The sequence below is a fragment of the Herpailurus yagouaroundi genome, unplaced genomic scaffold, assembly GCF_014898765.1.
Source record: "Herpailurus yagouaroundi ecotype Mexico unplaced genomic scaffold, PumYag 141, whole genome shotgun sequence".
NCBI lineage: Eukaryota > Metazoa > Chordata > Mammalia > Carnivora > Felidae > Herpailurus > Herpailurus yagouaroundi.
The window spans coordinates 9,805,426-9,825,610 of NW_024412396.1; the positions used below are offsets into that span (position 1 = coordinate 9,805,426).

General features: G+C 35.0%; 1 protein-coding gene across 4 annotated transcripts in view; it reads right to left on the reverse strand.

Annotated features, from left to right (window-relative positions):
* Positions 1-20,185, reverse strand: part of STRN3 (striatin 3) — a 106,168-nt gene that overhangs the window by 45,550 nt on the left and 40,433 nt on the right. For 3 of the 4 annotated variants that reach the window (XM_040476868.1, XM_040476865.1, XM_040476866.1), the window contains exons 2-5: positions 9,087-9,190; positions 8,126-8,199; positions 3,387-3,468; positions 909-1,082 (exon numbers count right to left, since the gene is read on the reverse strand). In XM_040476868.1, the coding sequence (XP_040332802.1) occupies positions 909-1,082; positions 3,387-3,468; positions 8,126-8,199; positions 9,087-9,190 (434 nt within the window). Of the gene's footprint in view, positions 1-908; positions 1,083-3,386; positions 3,469-8,125; positions 8,200-9,086; positions 9,191-14,327; positions 14,543-20,185 lie in introns of those variants that run through there. The other variant, XM_040476867.1, reaches the window with a different exon arrangement.

The window sequence follows — 20,185 nt, forward strand, 5'->3', positions numbered from 1 at the left end:
CATCTCCCTGGGAAGGGATATCAGACCCGCTGCCAACATACCAGATGCTGAATACTTGAAGAAAACAGGGAATCTCACTGCTTAGCTGGAGATGGAGATAATCCTCCTGTTTCCAGTTCAGGAAAATCTACCCTAAGTTGCTTTATTTCTGAAGAAATCAGAAATCACTGGTTCAACTTCACTTGAAAATATACCACCATTGGTGGAAGTGTGTTCCGTGAGCTATAGAGGATAAAAGAGGGGCACACAGCCTAATGTGGGGCTCGAACTCATGAACCATGAGATCATGACCTGAGCCAAGATCAAGAGTTGGAGGCTCAAGTGACTGCACTACCCAGGCGCCCCAGTGAGATGATGAATTTTTTTAAACTAATATTGTGGTGATGGATGAGTGAGTCTGAATATCCTAAAAACAAACTATATACTTTAAATGGCAGAAATGTATAGTGTGTGAATTTTATCTTAGTAAAGACATTTAATTTTAAAAAGTATAACTGGTGATTTTCTAAGCCCAAATATAATGCAAAACCTTGTTTCTTTCACACTAGTGTGTATATAACCATTGCTATTCTAGTTACAGAGTACCAATATAATTTACTGAAAATACCCTAGCAGAATTTTAAAATCATGATGTTAGAATAGCTCAGAACTGCAAGAAATCACTCTCAAATTTAAATTTAGCACCTATTTCAGAACTATAGCCATTCTCTTGGCATCAAAACTTAAAACAGATCAATTTTAAAAAAACATCTAAGCTAAACTTTATTTGCCCCTATTACCATGTACAAGGAAAAAGTCTTTAAATGTGAATTCTAACTGCTTTAAAAATTGTTACTCTAGTAGTAACAAGAAGTTAAAGAGAGTCATAATTCCCATTTATATAAACAGTGTGAACCTACAGATCATACCTTTTGATTTCTTGTCCTTTTTGCTTAGGAGATTCACCTCCATTCAGGATCTGTTCTAAGTTCTTTGTTTCTACCGATCCATTTGGTTCTGAACTGGATAGTCCAAGTAATGACCTTACCCGCTGAGATCGGACATCTAATATAGTATCTGTGTAACCTACTTCCTGAAGATATCTGTTAAGAAAAAATTTAAAATATTAGATCCCATATATTAACACCTACAAACATGTTAACTCAAAAATCACATCAAGCAATGACTGATCAAGGAAAAAACCCATAATCCTGTAAAATATGATCCTCCTTTGCCTCAAAACTTTCTTCTCTATACACTAGTTCCAATTCTAAGAGAACAAAGCCAATTACAAACAGAAATTTAATTAAGAAAGCATACAGGATGGCTAATGCTAATTAAGGGCCAATTATCTTGAAGCTTAAAAAACTCTAGAACCTTAAAAAACTTTTAGGAAGTGATGATATATGCTATTAAAAGAAAAAAAAAAAAAGTCCACAAAGTGGACCTCAGAATAGTGACATGCTAAGTTTAAACCTAGGTTCTTAGTCAGAGGATGATGGACGGGTTAGTTCTCCCTCTAGGATCTAAAACCTCATGGTACTGAAACTTTCTGTATATTTAATCTAGGATCCAAGGTAAGACTGGAAAAGAAAGGGACCAGATTCTGACATAAATATAGATAATGGGTCGTGAATGGTTTTGTATGATAAAGAATTTCTTCTTAAAGTATTTGACAGGCTAAGGAAGGATGCTAAACAGGAGCCTTACACAATATGCAAAAGAACAAACAATTTTTAGCTGAAAGTCAATAGCAGGGAGACTGGTTAGGACACTAACACAGCAAGAAATAAAACTGAAGAGAATAAACATGAGAAATAAAAGCAAGATACAATCGTAGAGACCTGGTGCACAAATACACATGGCAGTAGAATGAAAGAAGATACAAGAATTTTAGAAAATATTCAGGTTTCTAGCTTGGATGGTTGGATGGTGGTTCTATTCAATGAAATGAAGAATAAAGAGTCCGGGTCTGGTTTATAGGGTATCTATCAGATAATCATGTAGTAGCGAAGACAGTGACATTTATTAGCACAATAATAAGAAAGATCAAAGCTCAGAAGAGATTGGACTCAGCATCTAGATTTGGGAGTTATCAGTGTTTGATGGTATTTAAACCCATGGATTTAAATGAAGTTACCCTGAGAAAAAATTCTAGAACAGATAGCCTGGGACACAGAAACCTAAAGGGCTAAAAGAATAAGAGAAACTCAAAAAAAATTAAAAGAAAGTACTTGAGAAATAAGGGGGGAAATGGTAGCATAGAGTTAAGAATTCAAAATACAATGGTTAATGCCTTATGTGTCCAAAAGATCAAATAGGAACAAAAAAGTTCTCTTAACTATGTCTGTGAGTAGCATCAGTGGAGTATCACAATGGAAAACAGAGTACACAGTTGACAAATGAACATGCAAGACTACAGAGATAATCTACTCTCAGAGAAAGGAGGAGAGACAAAATATTAATCCAGGCAATAAGACTAGGCTTTTATAAGAGAAATATTGTACAACTGATTTCGCTATAGCTATTGGACTCTTCTAAAAACCGCAATTCTCTTTTTGGGGGGAACAACTGCGATCACACTCTAACCACGTGGTCTGAATGAGCAGACAAAATCTCACACAATCCAGGTAAAAACACTTGACTCAGAGTCATTTATTTCATCAAGTTAAGACAATTCTGACTAAAACAGACTAAAACAGTAAGATATATCAATTACTTTTTTTAATGTTTTATTTATTTGTTTTGAGAGAGAAAGAGAGAAAGCACGAGCAGGGGATGGGCAGACAGAGAAGGAGAGAAAGAATCCTAAGCACTGCCAGCACAGAGCCCAATGCGGGGCTCAGTCCCACAAGCCATGAGATCATGACCTGAGCTGAGATAAAGAGTCAGATGCTCAATAGACTGAGCCGCCCAGGTTCCCCGCCACAGAATTACTTCTAATAATACAGCAAAGAATTTAACTATCAAAAAGCTTCCTCAAAAATTCAAGTAAAAGTAGGATTTGGCAAGCCACTTATGAAAGGTTTCAGGTTACCAGCTAAATTCCTTCTATAAACCAGTCACAGTCCCACTTAAAACCAAGTACATGAATTCTGCTGTAACAGGAATGGGAGTATCTACAAGTATGAACTCTGTATTGTTTTTCTTCTGGCCTTCCAGCCATCTAGCTTTTATGACATTCTACACGACAAATAGAAAACAACATCATCCTGAGCAGTGTCCAAAGGAACATTCATAGGATACCAACTTTAAAAAGATCCAATAGTGAAAAGAAACAAGAAAGCAATAAAAACTATACACACTGTCCTATTATCATCAAATAATTTTTTACTTGCAAAGTTACTGAACATAAGCATTTGCATACCTAGATCCTTAAAGAAAGCTGAAAATGAACTATTACTTACTGTCTTAACAGTTGTCTGCCTTGCTTCCACGTTAACTGGCTATTCTGAGGTGCTGTGGGAGCTTCTGTGTCTTTGGTTTCTTCTAAAAATTAACACATACACAAAATAGACAATTTCACACACAGCATTTCCACTCTTGAAAATATTGCCAAAGTTCTCTCAGGGATAAATTCCCATAAAAAAAATAACTGAATGTTTTATAAATGATAGAAGTAAATTAACAACTATTGAGTATTTACAGTCATTTTAAATGTGTTTATCCCAATAAACAAAACAGGTACAACCTGCCTTGTTTTAAAACTGGGAAACCTAAGAGTACATTAACTATTCTATAAGGGATTCAAAAACCAAAAACTCAGGCTTTGAAATGATTTCATTTCAGTGATTTCAATATTTATTGAAAAAAAATTTTTTTTAACTATCAGAATTCTGCTGGGTTGATGGGTTCAAAATTAAAAAGCTACATTTAATATTTACTTAAGCTATTCAAAATCAACACTGTTAAATCTAGTATATATAAAACTATTCAATGACTCAATTTTGAGTCTATCAGGAAACTTTAAATCTTACTCGTAACACTTTATATAATTAATTTCATTGTTAGAACTAAAACCAGAAAATAGTTTCTACTATACGTAAAAGGTCATATTTTATTCTCAAATATGAGTATATGTACTAAGAGTTTAATAAATACTGTAATCTGAGGTGAGTTAAGCTCTCAATAAGTATCCCTAGTGAGAAATTTACAAATACTTATCAGCACTAATGATACTAAAGAAATATTTTTGGGGCGCTTGTGTGGCTCAGTCGGTTAAGTGTCCAACTTCAGCTCAGGTCACGATCTCGCGGTCCATGAGTTCGAGCCCCGCGTCGGGCTCTGGGCTAATGGCTCAGAGCCTGGAGCCTGCTTCCGATTCTGTGTCTCCCTCTCTCTCTGCCCCTCCCCCGTTCATGCTCTGTCTCTCTCTGTCTCAAAAATAAATGTTAAAAAAAAAAATTAAAAAAAAAAAATATTTTCCTAAAAATTCCCATTATGAAAATAAGATAATGCAGACAACAGAGGTTCATAGAAGATCAGCCCTCACAATGAATGCTGAGAATCTTTAGCATGGCTCACAGTTGTCAGGTTCTTAGACTCCTCAGAGTCATGAAAAGAAAAACTTACTGGTAGTTTATTCAAATATTCCCTGCCTTACTTCTCTAACTGTAACAATTCCATTATTTACACCTTCTCATTCCTCCCCTGAACAGAGAGAACTTCTAAGATTTCTAGAAATAATTATTTCATCTTAATAGCTCCTATATTTGTTTATATATTTCATCTATTTATACAATTTTGTTTGCTATTAAATCATGTATAATACATAATCACTGGAGAAAAAAACACATTCTTTAACTTTATTTATTTATTTTGAGAGAGAGAGAGAGAGAGCGCGCATAAGCGGGGAAGGGGCAGAGAAAGAAGGAGAGAGAGAATATCCCGCAGGTCAGCAATGTCAACTAGAGCCTGATGCGGACCTCGAACCCATGAACTGTGAGATCATGACCTGAGCGGAAACCAAGAATCAGATGCTTAACTTACTGAGCTATCCAGGTGCTCCAAAAAAATACATTTGTAAAAAGAACTACAACGCCCCAAATCCTATCATTAAAATTGTTAGTACTTGAGACTTTATCATTCCCATTTTTCATCTCAAAATACATACATAAACTTCTCCTTTCCTTAAAAATGGGGCGAGGCACCAATGTGTATACTGTCCTATAAAGCTGCTTTTGACACCTAACATATGTGAACATTCTCGTGATGTCAATGAACACAGATATTACATATTACATAAAATGATCACACAGTATTCCACAGAAAGTATATGCCTATTTAATTTAACCAGTCTACTAATGTTGACATTAGTTTCTACCTTCCATTATGATAAATAATTTTTCTATAGATATCCTTGAAGTACACCAAAAGCATATATACAGCTCAAAAATTTTTTTAACACATCAATGTAATCAGTTCCTAGATGAATAAACAAAACATTATTAGTGTCCCAAAAGCTTTCCTTGTACCTTCCTGCAGTCAGTAGACAGTTCTATAAGAGTATCAATACTATCCTGATTTATAAAAATTAGATTAATTTTTAAATTTGATACACAGGAGATCATTTATATCATTTTTCAGTGTTATGTTACCTGTCCATGTTGTCAGGTGTAGTTACAGCTTTTTCACTTTTGTTGCTAAATAGCATTCCATTATGCTAAAATCACACATTACATGTATCCATTCTAATACTGCAGGTCATTCAAGCTGTTTCCAGATTTTTACTACAAGACACTATAAGCATTCTTATACAAGTCTTATGATGAGCACACATATGCATTTTAAGAAGTAGAGTATGTAGACTGGAATTACTGGGCTTCAGAGCATGCCGCTATGGCTATGTTCCCTTTAGTCTTATTGGCAAACTACTTTCAGAGCAGTTCTATCAATCTGCAATCCCAACACCAGCAGATTTGGTTGTTCTATATCCTCATTTAGACTTGACCTTTTTTTTTGTCTTTTCCATTTTAATTTAGCCATTCTGATAGGTGTCTAATTGTATGTACTGCACTTTGGTTGTATTTCCTCAATAACAAATAACATTGAGCATTATTTCATACACTTATTGGTCACTTAGATATCTTCTCTTATGGGTTGCTTTTTCTTTTGCCTATTTTCCTACTGTCATAGATTTTTCCCCCCTAAATACACAAAAAAGCTCTTTACATATTTAGATACAACCCCTTTTATAGGGTTAGGTTTAGGCCATATATATACGTATTACTGAGACATAGGTATAAAAACGTGTATCATACTTCTGTCAAGACAATATTTTATATTTTGATTTATTTTTGGGTATATAAAAGGCAACACTAATTTGTTTAATGGTTATCTCGATCTATACTTTGAAGTAATTTTAACCGATTTTGTTTGTATGTTATATATTGTCCATCACTTCATCGCTCCCCGCCCCCACACTAAACACTGTGAATAGTTTTTCTACATCAATAAAGAAAATCTACTCTATTAAATATTGCTTCCCATAAATAAAACACCTGAACGTCATTTTATTCCTCATTTTGACGAAGTTTTAAAACTTAAAACTTAAGTTTATACAGATAAAAACAAGTCTGTTTTTAGCAGGCAGCAGACACTTATCTTCTAATGATTTGTTCTACACACACTATTGCACTGAAACCAGCTAGCCAATTCTGACTGGCTCCAGGAACAATGTGGCTGCAACTAGCCTCCTTCCTCACATTTACGCAGACCAAGTTAGGGGGACAGCCCTTGAGTCAGAAAGTGAATACTTATTTTCTCAATATTCTAGCCATATTAGAAAGAAAAAGATTCAAAGAAAAGCTCCAGATTCATTAACTTCTATGAAGCCACCCCACTCCCTCTAACTGCAGTAAGACTACTGTAGTCAACACGGCCCAAAATATATAGACTTTCCATCTTTTTATTTTTTATTGTTGCTTTTCCAAGGATGGGGCCATAATATTATTCCCTACTGTCAAAGTGAACCTTCACCATCACTGAAAAGCTAGATCAAAGGAAACCCATGCTGCTGCTATGTTGGTCTCTTTATTTTAAAATATAGATACCAACAACTTGAAGATATAATAAATGATAAAACCGGTAAGTGTAAAAAATTAAATTGTGTATGAAGTGTTTCTGCTAAGTTCTAAGTACTTAATATTAAGTATTTAATATTAACATTAAACTAAAAACCAATTAATTTTTTAAAATTTACTCTGCCACCTAACAAAAAAAACCAACCTCCATATCTAAGTTTTATCTTCCTTACCATATATGCTTTAACTTTATTAGATATGGTACAACTTTATTATAAAAGAAGAAAAACTGCATATCCAAATATACACTTTTTTCTTAGTAACCACCATCCAAGAACAGCATAGAATTCAATTTAAATGCACCATCAAAATGTATATGAGTTCTAAATATACCTGAGAAATAAGAAACTGATAACATTCCCAATATGCATAACATAAATCAAACAATTCCTTATTCATTGTTAGATGTTTAGACTACCCACGTTGTAATCATGTAGAACCCTAAAGTTGACGTTAAACTGTTAGCTTTTTCCTATATCCAGCCATCTCTTCCAAGCATAATTGTTCATCAGATACTACTCTCACACTCATTATCTATTTAGTTTAGTGTAAAATGCAAGATTTGGTACAGAGCAAGATGAAGTGGAGAAGATTCTTTTCCTTCTCTTATTTGGCTGCCTATGAGGTTTCCAAATTCAGTCAAATTTCCTATTTTCAGAATTAAACTATGGTAATCACAGCTTCTCCAGATAAAAAGAACTTTGTAATAATAAAAAAGTAAACTTTTATAGAACGGGACAAGAATTATCTACAAGGGTAGAAATTATTTCATTACCTTTCACTTCTGATACCAAAATGCACTCACAATTTTACATACATTTCAACAGAAGGAAAACAGGATAAATAACCTCAGGATTTAGATATAGATACAATTATTTACTTTTATTCATTTATTATTTTCCCCAAAATATTAGGCATTATTACAGTGGTCAACCATCTAACTAACCAATGCTATCGAAGCAAAATGAGGGTGAAGAAAACATGTCTGTTACAGAAAAATGAGCTTAAACCAATTTTTTTCTTGAACTGGGTCAGGAGAAGGTTAACAGAAGAATCCACTTTACCTGATTCAAAGGTTGGCATTTTCAAATCACCTTGGTTCAGTTCTGTGCCATATTTTAATTTGTGATATTTTGCCCTGAAAATTTAACAACAAATTGTTGAAAGAAAAAAATTTTTTCCTTTTCTACACAGTTAAGTAAATACTAGTATATATTTCTTTGAGAACACAAAACATAATATGAATACCTGTTTTTTAAGCTTTATGGAAATTAGAGAAAAAAGTGTACTGCTATATAAGAAAAAAATGTAAATGTAAAAAATGAAGACAATTTTTTTTCCTTATCTTTATTTTATTTTATTTATTTAAAAAAAATTTTTTTTTTCAACATTTATTTATTTTTTTGGGGACAGAGAGAGACAGAGCATGAACGGGGGAGGGGCAGAGAGAGAGGGAGACACAGAATCGTAAACAGGCTCCAGGCTCCAAGCCATCAGCCCAGAGCCTGACGCGGGGCTCGAACTCACGGACCGCGAGATCGTGACCTGGCTGAAGTCGGACGCTTAACCGACTGCGCCACCCAGGCGCCCCTTTTCCTTATCTTTAAAGAAAAATAAAATTCCAAAACTTAGAATCTATAACAAAAGACATAATTTCAATTATAAATTTTTTTTCTAATGTTTATATATTTTTGAAGGAGAGGGAGACAGAGAGAGAGGAAGACACAGAATCTGAAGCAGACTCCAGGCTCTGAGCTGTCAGCACAGAGCCCAATGTGGGGTTTGAACTCACAAACTGTGAAATCATGACCTGAGCTGAAGTAGGACACTTAACCGACTGAGCCACCCACTATTCAATTTTACAGATTTAAATCTTTTCTATTCCCTTATAAGAATCAAATCCAAGTATCATCTTGTATTTGGGTCAGGGTTTCATACTTTCAAAGTATTTTCAAATACAATGCACACTGGTATAAAAGAGAATAATGTTCTACTTTGTATTATAAGAAAACGAGGCACACGTACCTTTCTTGTTTTAATGCATACTCTAACATCTTTATTCTTCTTACTAAATCCTTCTTCAAGTTTTCTTGTCCTTTTCTTTCTCCTTGCAAAAATGCTATCCGGGCCTAAAAATATAACAGGTTCATTTATTTTCATTTTTTTCCTAATGATACATTAAAAAAAAAAAAAAAAACAATAAATAGTAACTTGCTCATGATGGCAAGTTTTAAAATTGATAGAGGCAGTCAACCAAACTTTGTTAGTAATACAATTACTTTAAAAATCAATGACTATAAATCAGCTATTTGCTTAATCTTAAGGTCTCTAATGTTAACATTTTTTACATAATCATAAAAGGAAATTTTATACATAAAAACTGAACCTACTTCCTAACATACAAGTCACAAAAAACTAAAAAATACTATTCTCTTCATGGACACGAGACACAAAAACTTCCATGCTGTTCTGCTATCTTGGCTCCTCCCCAAATTATTATTTTTTTAGGTAAATATTTTCCCCCAAATGAGATGTCTGTTTCAAAAGACAGTACCATTACTTCAAAACCATTTTGCATTCACAAAATAGTTTAAAAATGTGTAATCTTTTCTATTCTACCCACCTACTCCAAATTGTTTCAATTCTTGAAACAGTAATACTAGAGTACTGCAAATAGTTTAAGTAAAGCCACTGTACGTTCAAAGAACTCATTACTTTCTGTTGTCATTTTTCTACTACGAGAGGGATTATTTTCTTTGCAATTGCCTTATTTTCTGTGAGAGGCAGCTTTAAAGAGCCTGGCATCTGTATGGAGACATTTGCCATTATGTACATAATTACAATAAAACTACCTTCCACAAGGGGAAGAATGCCCTTGCTGAGATGATCCATAGGTGTATTTATTAAGAAAAAGCAAAGCTACTATTAGTAAGCTAAATTATAATTTATTTTTTTAAAATTTCAGTGAACATGAAATCAGAACAAATGAATTCAGCTAGATGATTTAACCCAGTAAGTTGGATCTGTTTTTCTATGATAGAAATACACTGGCCAGCAGACCAGCTAAATCAAAATGATTAATAAGAACATGTAAGTATTTAAATGTCCACTGCCATCAAAACAAGCTCTTCTCTATTACCCTTAAAAAAAAATAATAAAGAAATAAAAGAATCATCTACAACTCCTTAACACTTGTGAAGTTAGACAGCTACATAACACTTCCAAATATAAATTTCAAAACAAAAATAAAACATCAGGAGGAATGGTAACTATTCAGAACCTAAGAGTCTAAGCTGCTAAAGAAAAAAGTAGCACTTAAGCAAATGTAAAACGTCAGTTTCACCACACAGCTTCAAGAAACTCTGATTAAGTTTTTTGCCTTAACTTTCTTTTTTTCACAACAGTAAGGGCAGTCACCATCCAACATCAACATACAACACCATTACAATATTACTGACTATATTCTCTATACTGGACTTTTCATTCCCCTAACTTATCAATTCTATAACTGCAAGTTGCACCTGTTAAACCACTTCACCTATTTTGCCCATCCCTCTAACCTCCTCCCCTGTGGTGACCACCACTTAATTCTCTGTATTTATGACTGTTCAATTTACTATGTTCTTTAGATTCCACATAAAAGTAAAGCATATCATATTTGTCTTTCCCTGACTTATTTCACTTAGCATAAAACCTTCTAGATGCAAACCATGTTGTCACAAATGACAAGATCTCATTCTTTTTGTGGCTGAGTAATATTCCATTGTGTAATATTCCATCTTCTTTACTTGTTCAACTATCAATGGACACTTAGGTTGCTTCATATCTTGGCTATTGAAAATAATGCTGCAATAAACACAGGGGTGCACGTATCTTTTTCCAATTAGTGTTTCTATTTTCTGTGGACAAATACCCACTAATGGAATTACTGGATTATATGGTATTTCTATTCTTAATTTTTTTATTAAAGAAAATAATCTTTTTTGAGAAAGAGAGACAGAGTACAAGCAGGGGAAGAATAGAGAAAGAGACAAAGAATCTGAAGCTGGCTCCGGGCTCTGAGCTGTCAGCACAGGACCTGACATGGGGCTCGAACTCACAAACCACAAGTTCATGACCTGAGCCGAAGTCAGAAGCTTAACCAACTGAGCCACCCAGGCGCTCCTCTATTTTTAATTTTTTGAGGAATCTCCAGCTTGTTCCCCACAGTGGTTCCAGCAATTTACACATTCCCACCCATGATGCACAAGGGTTCTCTTTTCTCTACATTCTCAACAATACCTGTTAATTTTTGTCTTTTTGATATTACCCGTCCTGATAGGTCTAAGGCAACAGGTCTCTGTGGTTTTGTTATGTATTTCCCTGATGGTTAGTGATGTGAGCATTTTTCATGTGTCTCTTCTTTGGTGTCTCTTTTTCATGTGTCAAATATCTTCTTTGGAAAAATGTCTATTTAGGTCCTCTGCACATATGTAAACCAGATTGCTGTTATTTTTTAATATTTTGTCTTTTATTTTTTTGAGAGAGACAGAGAAAGAATGCAAGCTGGGGAAGGGCAAAGAGAGAAAAGGAAAAAGAATTACAAGCAGGCTCCACATTGTCAGTGCAGAGACCAATGTGGGGCTTGAACTCAATGAACTGTGAGATCATGACCTGAGCCAAAATCAAGGGTTGGAAGCTTAACCAACTGAGCCAACCAGGTACTCCCAGATTGCCATAATTTTTATTTTATTTTTTTTTTTGGTGTTCAGTTATATAAATTTTTACATATTTTGGATATTAACCCTTTATCAAATATATCATTTGCAAATATCTCCTCCCATTCAGTAGGATAGCTTTTTTCTTTTAATGTTTATTTTTGAGTGAGTGAGCAAGTAAGCAGAGGAGGTGTGGGATAGAGGGGAGGATCTGAAGCAGCCTCTGTGCTGACAGTAGACAGCCCGATGCAGGGCTTGAACCCATGAACCATGAGATCATGACCTGAGCTGAAGTCAGACACTTAACTGACTGAGCCACCCAGGCACCCCCAGATAGCTCTTCATTTTGTTGACGGTATCCTTCGCTGTGCAAAGCCTTTTTATTTTGGTGTAGGCCCAATAGTTTATTTTTGCTTTTGTTTCCCTTGCCTGAGAGGACATATTTATTAGTAAACTGCTGCTAAGGGTGACGTCTACGACATTACTGCCTATGATTTCTTCTATGAGTTTTATGGTTTCAGGTCTCATGTTTAGGTCCTTAATCCATGTGAAATTTATTTTGTGGACCGTGTAAGAAATGCATGTAGCTGTCTGGTTTTCCCAACACCATTTACTGAAGAGACTATCTTCCTCATTGTGTACTCTTGCCTCCTTTACCATAATTAACCATGTAAGTATGGGCTTATTTCTGGGTTCTCTATACTGCTCCATTGATCCATGTGAATGTTTTTATGCCAGTACCAAACTGTTTTCATTACTATAGTTTTGTAGTGTATCTTGAATCTGGGATTGTGGTACCTCCAGCTTTGTTCTTTTTCATGGCTGCTTTGACCATTTGGGGTGCTTTGTGGGTCCATACAAATTTTAGTGTTGTTTGTTCTAGTTCTGTTAAATACACTATTGGTATTTTCATAGGGGTTACACTGAATCTGTAGATTGGTCTGAGTAGTATGGATATTCTGACAATATTAGTTCTTTCAATCCATAAACATGATATACCTCCCATTTTTTGTGTTGTCTTCAATTTCTCTCATCAATATTTTCTAGTGTTCAAAAGACAGGTCTATCACTTTCTTGGTTAAATTTCTTCCTAGGTATTTCATTCCTTTTGGTGTAATTGTAAATGGATTGTTTTCTTAATTTCTCCTTCTACCACTTCATTATTAGTTTATGTAAATTCAAGAGAATTCTATAAATTTTGTATCCTGTGACTTTACTGAATTTATTTATTAGTTATGATAGTTTTTGGGTAGAGTCTTCAGGATTTTCTATATATAGTACCATGTCACTGCAAATAGTGATGATTTTACTTCTTCCTTACCAGTTTGGATGCCTTCCCTCCCTCCTCCAACCTCTGGCCTGAATGCTATGCATAAGACTTTCAGTTCTATGTTCAATAAAAGTGACAAGTGAATACCCTTGTCTTGTTCCTGAGGGATTTAAAAAAAAAAAACTACACAGTGGTAATGCATCCTATTAGAATCTTACGTTGTTGTATATGTGCTACCGAAGCAGGCACTACAATCTAACACTATTGTGAGACTTCATTTTGACTTCTTGCCTTAGCATTCAATTTCATATTAGAAACAATCCATATATAGAGAATCTAGTATATTAAACAAACAAGCACAAACTACACACAAAAAAAGCATGAATCTCACAGCAGCTTCTGAAGAGGAGTTGAAGAAGGATAATTCACAAACAAAGAACAAAAAAAAAGGTGAGAATTCATTAAGACAATGCCTTTTAAAGGAGATATCTTAACCCAAACCACCTCGAGTTGGGGGTAAAAGCAAAGACCAGATATGTCATGACTACTGGATATGACCTTATGACCTTGTATCACAAAGTATCTATATGGATACTTTGAAAAGGTAAAAGTTATATCTGACAGTGATTAAAAAAAAGACCAATTAAATAAGAGACAACATTTAATAAATTAATAACAATGAATTCTGAGCTATTTTTAAAGGACATAAATCATCACTAGTAGCATCATCTCAGCAAATAAATACTTTAAAAAGTAACCACAGGGGCACCTGGGTGGCTCAGTCAGTTAAACATTGCACTTCAGCTTAGGTCATGACCTGATAGTTTATGAGTATGAGCCCTGCGTCCAGCTCTGTGCTGTTAGAGTGGAGCCTGGAGCCCACTTCGAGTCCTGTGTCTCCCTCTCTCTGCCTCTCTGAGCCTCCCTCGCCACCCCACCCCTCCCCCCCACCCTGGATCTCTCTCAAAAATAAGCTTTAAAAATTAAAAAAAAAAAAAAAAGTAACCACAAAAAGAAATAGCCACAACATATTACGATGGCATAAAAAAAAAAAAATCACCTAGGAATAAACAAAAATGTGCAAGATCTCTGCACAAAAAACTGCAATCTATACAGAAAAAACAATCTAAATGGACTAGCAGAGTCATAAAAAACAATTATCACACAAACTAAGAGTTACTGTAACTCCACACAAACTTTCAGTGTGTGTGTGTGTGTGTGTGTGTGTGTGTGTGTGTGTGTGTGTGTGTGTAGAACTCGACAGGCTGATTCTAACATTTACCAAAAAATTCAAATTACCAAGAACAGGCAAGACAATCACCAAGGAAGAAGTGGTGGAACTTGCACTACCAGAAATTCAGATGGTTTCTGAAACTAGAGAAATTAAAACAGTGATTGGTACAGGGATAGATTAAAAAACAAACAAACAAAAAAACAGAACAGAAATCCCAGAAACAAACCAATATATATGAAGTCACATAATTTATCAAAGTAGAAGTTTACAACACCAAGGAAAAATGGCAACATCAAAAATTATGCTTAGAGTGGTGCCTGGGTGGCTCAGTCGGGTGAGTGTCTGACTCTGGCTCAAGTCATGATATTGCGGTTCATGGGTTCAAGCCCTGCCTCAGGCTCTGTGGTGACAACTCAGAGCCTGGAGCCTGTGGTGACAACTCAGCCTGAGCCTGCTTCAGATTCTGTCTGTCCTGTCTCTCTCACTCTCTCTCTGCCCCTTATGCTTAGTATACATGGTAAAGACATTGGGGAAGGGAGGTAAAACAAAACTTTTGGCTGACACATCAGTTGTAGGATTATAGACCTAAATGTGAGGGCAGAACAATAATGCTTTTAGGATGTAATATATATCTTCAAAATCTCAGATTAAGGAAAGAATTCTTGAGCAAGACAAAAGCACTAACCGTAAAGAAAAGGATGAATAAATTCATTACCATTTTAAAAGTCTGTTCAAGATACAGCAGGGATTAGCAGCCTACCTCAGGCTTATTTTTGGACAGCCCCAGAGTGAAAAATGGCTTAATAAATGAAAGAATAGGTAACACAGACCAAAAACATGGCTCATGTAGCCTAACACACTTATTGTTAAAATCTGTAAACCTCCTATACTATTATCAGGCAAAAAAGATTTTATTTTTGTGTGAATTTATTTTATTTTTTAATGTTTATTTTTGAGAGTGAGACAGCGAGCCTAAGTAGGGGAGGGGTGGGGGGTGGACAGAGGATCCAAAATAGGCTCTGCACTGACAGCAGTGAGCCTGATGTGGGGCTCAAACTCATGAACAAGATCATGACCTGAGCAGTTGGACACTCAAGTGACTAGTCATCCAAGCACCCCAGACAAAAAAGATTTTATATCAAAACGGACTGCAAGAGACAAATGACAATATATACTACCAAAAAGTTCAATACAGCAAGAAGATAAAACAATTATAAATATTTATGTACTTAATAAGATGATCAAACATATGAAGCCAACATTGAAGGAAGAAATAATTTCACAGTAACAGGTGGAGACTTCAATATCCCACTCTCAATAACCAATCAAAGAATCAGAAAGCAGGTAAGGAAACATCTTCAGTAACACAATAAACCAACTAGATCTAACAGATGTATTATACAGAACACTCTACCCAATAAAAGAATACACATTCTTCTCAGATACACGTGGGATATTCTCCAGGATGGGCCATATGTTCATGCAAATTAAGTCTCAACAGATTTAAAAAGATTAAAAAAAATTTTTCTCTGACCATAACAGATAAAGAAATTAGTAACAAAGAAACTGGAAAACTCACAAATTAGTGGAAATTGAACAACACACTCTTAAATCATGAGGAAAATTAGAAAACACTCAGGAATAAAAATGAAAACACAACATACCAAAACCTATGAGATGCAGCAAAAGCAGTGTTGAGGGAAAAACTTATAGTTATAAATGCTTACATTAAAAAAGAAGAAAGAGGGGCACCTGGACGGTTCAGTCAGTTAAGCATTCAACTCTTGATTTCGGCTTAGGTCATGATCTCACGGTTAGTGGGATCAAGCCCCACATCAGGCCCCATGCTGAGTGTGAAGCCTGCTAGGGATTCTCTCTTTATCTCTCTCTCAAAATAAATAAACTTTAAAAAAAAAAAAAAAGAAGAAGAAGAAAGCTGGAGCAGCTACATTAATTTCAAACAAAGCAGATTTTAGATTAAGCTAAGTAGGGATAAAAAGACAATGCATAATGATAAAGGGGTCAAAGACATAATAATCCTTAATATGTATGCACTGACAAAAGTGTGTCAAAATCTGTGAGCAAAAACTGGTAAGACTACAAGGAGAAATAGACTAAATCACTACTATAGCCGGAGACTTCTACACTCCTGTATTAGCAACTGACAGATCTAACATACAGAAAATTAGAAAACTGACATCTATAGATTATTTTAACCAACAAGGCTATTCACATTCTTCTCAAGCCCACATGGACCATTCACCAAGACAGACCACATTCTGAACCTTAAAACACACCTTTAACAAATTTAAAAGATTAAAAATCATACAAATGTGCTCTCCACTCCAAGAGTGTCTATCTTTTAATTGGCTTTAAATTCACATTTAAAGTGATTATTAGAGTACACGTGTCATGATGAGCACTGAGTAATGTATAGAATTCTTGAATCATTATATGGTATACCTGAAATTAATATTGTATGTTATTTATACTTCAACTTAAAAAAAGACAAAAATTTGTATGTGCTCTTAAGACTGCAACAAAATTAAAATGGAGATCAAAGGGGTCACTGGGTGGCTCAGTTGGTTAAGTGTCTGACTTCTGGTTTTGGCTCAGGTCATGCATGATCTCACAGTTCATGAGTTCGAGCCCCATGTCAGGCTCTGTGCTGATGGCCAGAGCCTGCTTGGGATTTTCTCTCTCTCCCTCTCTCTCTGCCACTCCTCCACTCATTCCTTCTCTCTCAAAATAAAACAAACATTAAAAAAAAAACCCTGCAGATCAATAAAAGATAGTGGGAAAATTTCAAAATACATGAAGATTGGGGCGCCTGGGTGGCGCAGTTGGTTAAGCGTCCGACTTCAGCCAGGTCACGATCTCGCGGTCCGGGAGTTCGAGCCCCGCGTCGGGCTCTGGGCTGATGGCTCAGAGCCTGGAGCCTGTTTCCGATTCTGTGTCTCCCTCTCTCTCTGCCCCTTGCCCATTCATGCTCTGTCTCTCTCTGTCCCAAAAATAAATAAACGTTGAAAAAAAAATTAAAAAAAAAATACATGAAGATTAAATAACACAGGATATCTGACATGAGTCAAATATCAGGAGAAACTTTAAAGTATTTTTTTTACTAAATGAAACCAATATAAAACTTATTAAAATTTGGGGGATGTACAAAAAGCAATGTTTACAGGGAAATTTATAGCAGTCAAAGTACATATTTGAAAAGAAGCCCTAAAACCAACCATTTAGCTTCCATCTTAGGAAAGTAAAGAAAGAACAGCATTATAAACTTAAAGGAAGCAGAAAAGAAGTTAGAGCAGAAATCATTAAAATTGAAAGTAAACCAATAAAGGGTATCAATGAAACTGCCATGACGTGGATGGAGCTAGAGTGTATTATGATAAGGGAAATAAGTCAGGCAGAGAAAAATACCATATGATTTCACTCCTATGTATAATTTAAGAAAAAAACCAGATGAACGTATGGGAAGGGGAAAAAGAGATAAAGAGAGAAACCATAAAAGACTCTTTTTGATAGAGAACTTAAGGTTGATGGAGGGGGGTGACTGGGAGATGGGCTAAATGGGTGATGGGTACTAAGGAGGGCCCCTAGTCATGTTGAGCACCAGGTGCTATATATGTAAGTGATGAATCACTGAAAACAATATTACATTATATGTTAACTAACTGGAATTCAGATTTTAAAAAATTGAAAATAAGTATTAATGAAACTGATTCTTTGAAAAGGTCAATAAAATTGATTAAACTCTAGCTAAGCTAACCAAGAAAAAAAAAGTGAAGTCAGAAATTAATATCAGAAATGAAGGAAGTATCATCATTATTAATCCCATGAACAGTGAATGGAAAATATAGGAGTATTGTGAACTCTATGCCCACAAACTTGATAACTCAGATGAAACTGACCAATCCTTAAAACACAGTCTACCAAAATTCACATAGGAGAAACAGATCATCTGAATAGGTCTGTATCTATTAAACAAATGTAATCAATAATTAATTATCTTCCAAATCAGAAGGCATCAGGCCCAGATGAATTCAGTGATGATTTCTACCAAACATTTAAGGAAGAAATGATACCAGTTCTCTATAATTGAAACCAGGATACAGAATCAGAAGGTACACTTGCTAACCCACTTGGGGGCGCCTGGGTGGCGCAGTTGGTTAAGCTAACCCACTTGATGAAGCCAGCATACCAGACAGACCAAAACCAGACAGACATCACTAGAAAAGAAAACTACTAATATCTCTTTCATGAACATCGATGCAAAATCCCTCAACAATGTATTAGCAAATTGAATCCACAAAGAACTATATAACAAGTGAAATTTATCTCAGGTATGCAAGCTGGTTCAACATTTGAACATCTATTACTGTATGTTATCATTAACTGGCCAAACAGGCCCAAGAAGAAAAACCATATGACCATATTAATATATGCACAAACAGCCTTTGACAAAATCAATTACCCATTCAAAATAAAAACTCTCAGGAAACTAGGGATAGAGGGGAACTCTTTTAACATGATCATAATCTACCAGAACCTACAGCTAAACATCCTATTTAATAGTAAGAAATTAGATGCTTTCCTTCCTAACATCAGGAACAATGAAAGGATGTCCCCTTTCACCACTCCTATTCAACACTGTAATCAAAGTCCTAATTATTGCAATAGGCAAATAAAAAAGAACATTTTAACTGGAACAACAGAGAAGATCAGCACTGCCCTTGTGCAAAGATAACACACAAATTCAAAAAGCATTCCATAAAAAAGAAAAGACAAATTTTAAAGTGTACAGATCAAGAAGGAAGACAACTCTATGTGCAGGTGATATATCTATGTAGAAAATTCTAAAATTCTAACCACCACCACAATAAACCCTTCTAGCTCTAATGAGCAATTATAGCAAGGTTGCAGGATAAAAGGTAAATATATAAAAGTTAATTGCTTTCTCACATACCAGCAATGAACAATAGGAATTTGAAACTGAGAACAATAAATACTACTTACATTAGCACCAAACAAGGAAAAATAGTGGGTATAAATCCAGAAAAAGATGCACAGGAATCTACATAAGGAAAACTACAAAAAATTCTGATAAAAGAAATAAAAAATCTGAATAAATGAAGAGATACTCCATGTATGTGGACAGGAAGACTCAATATTTTGAGATGTCAAATCTTCCCAACTACATCTGTAGATTCAATGGAATCCTACAAAAGTCCAAGGAAGCTATTTTGTGGATATCGACAAAATGATTCTAAACTTTATAGGGAGGGGTGCCTGGGTAGCTCAGTCAGTTAAGCTTCTGACTTCAGCTCAGGTCATGATCTCATGGTTCACGAGTTTGAGCCCCACATCGGGCTCTCTGGTGTCAGCACAGAGCCTGCTTCAGATCATCTGTCTCCCTTTCTCTCTACACCTCCTATGTGCTGTCGCTCTCTCTCAAAAATAAATAAACATTAAAAATAAAAATAAATTGTATATGCAAAGGCAAAAGACCACGAACAACAAACACAATTCAGAAGGACAAGCTGGAAGACAATACCAGACTTCAAGACCTACTCTATTCATATATACATATACATATATACACTTATTATGTGTTTGTATACATATATATACATACACAGATACATATTTACTATCTATATAAATATATAGTATATACTAAACATGTACTATAAAACTATAAAACTTTTAGGAAATAAAAGGAGAAAACCTAAGTTACTTTGTGTTTATGAGTTTTTAAATACAAAAACCAAAAGCATGATCAATGAAAAAAAATCAGTCTTTATTAAAATTGGAAACATGTCTGTTCTGCAAAAGACCTTATTAAGAGAACAAAAAGACATACCACAGAGACTGGGAGAAAATATTTGCAAAAACACCTATCTGATTAAGGACTGAT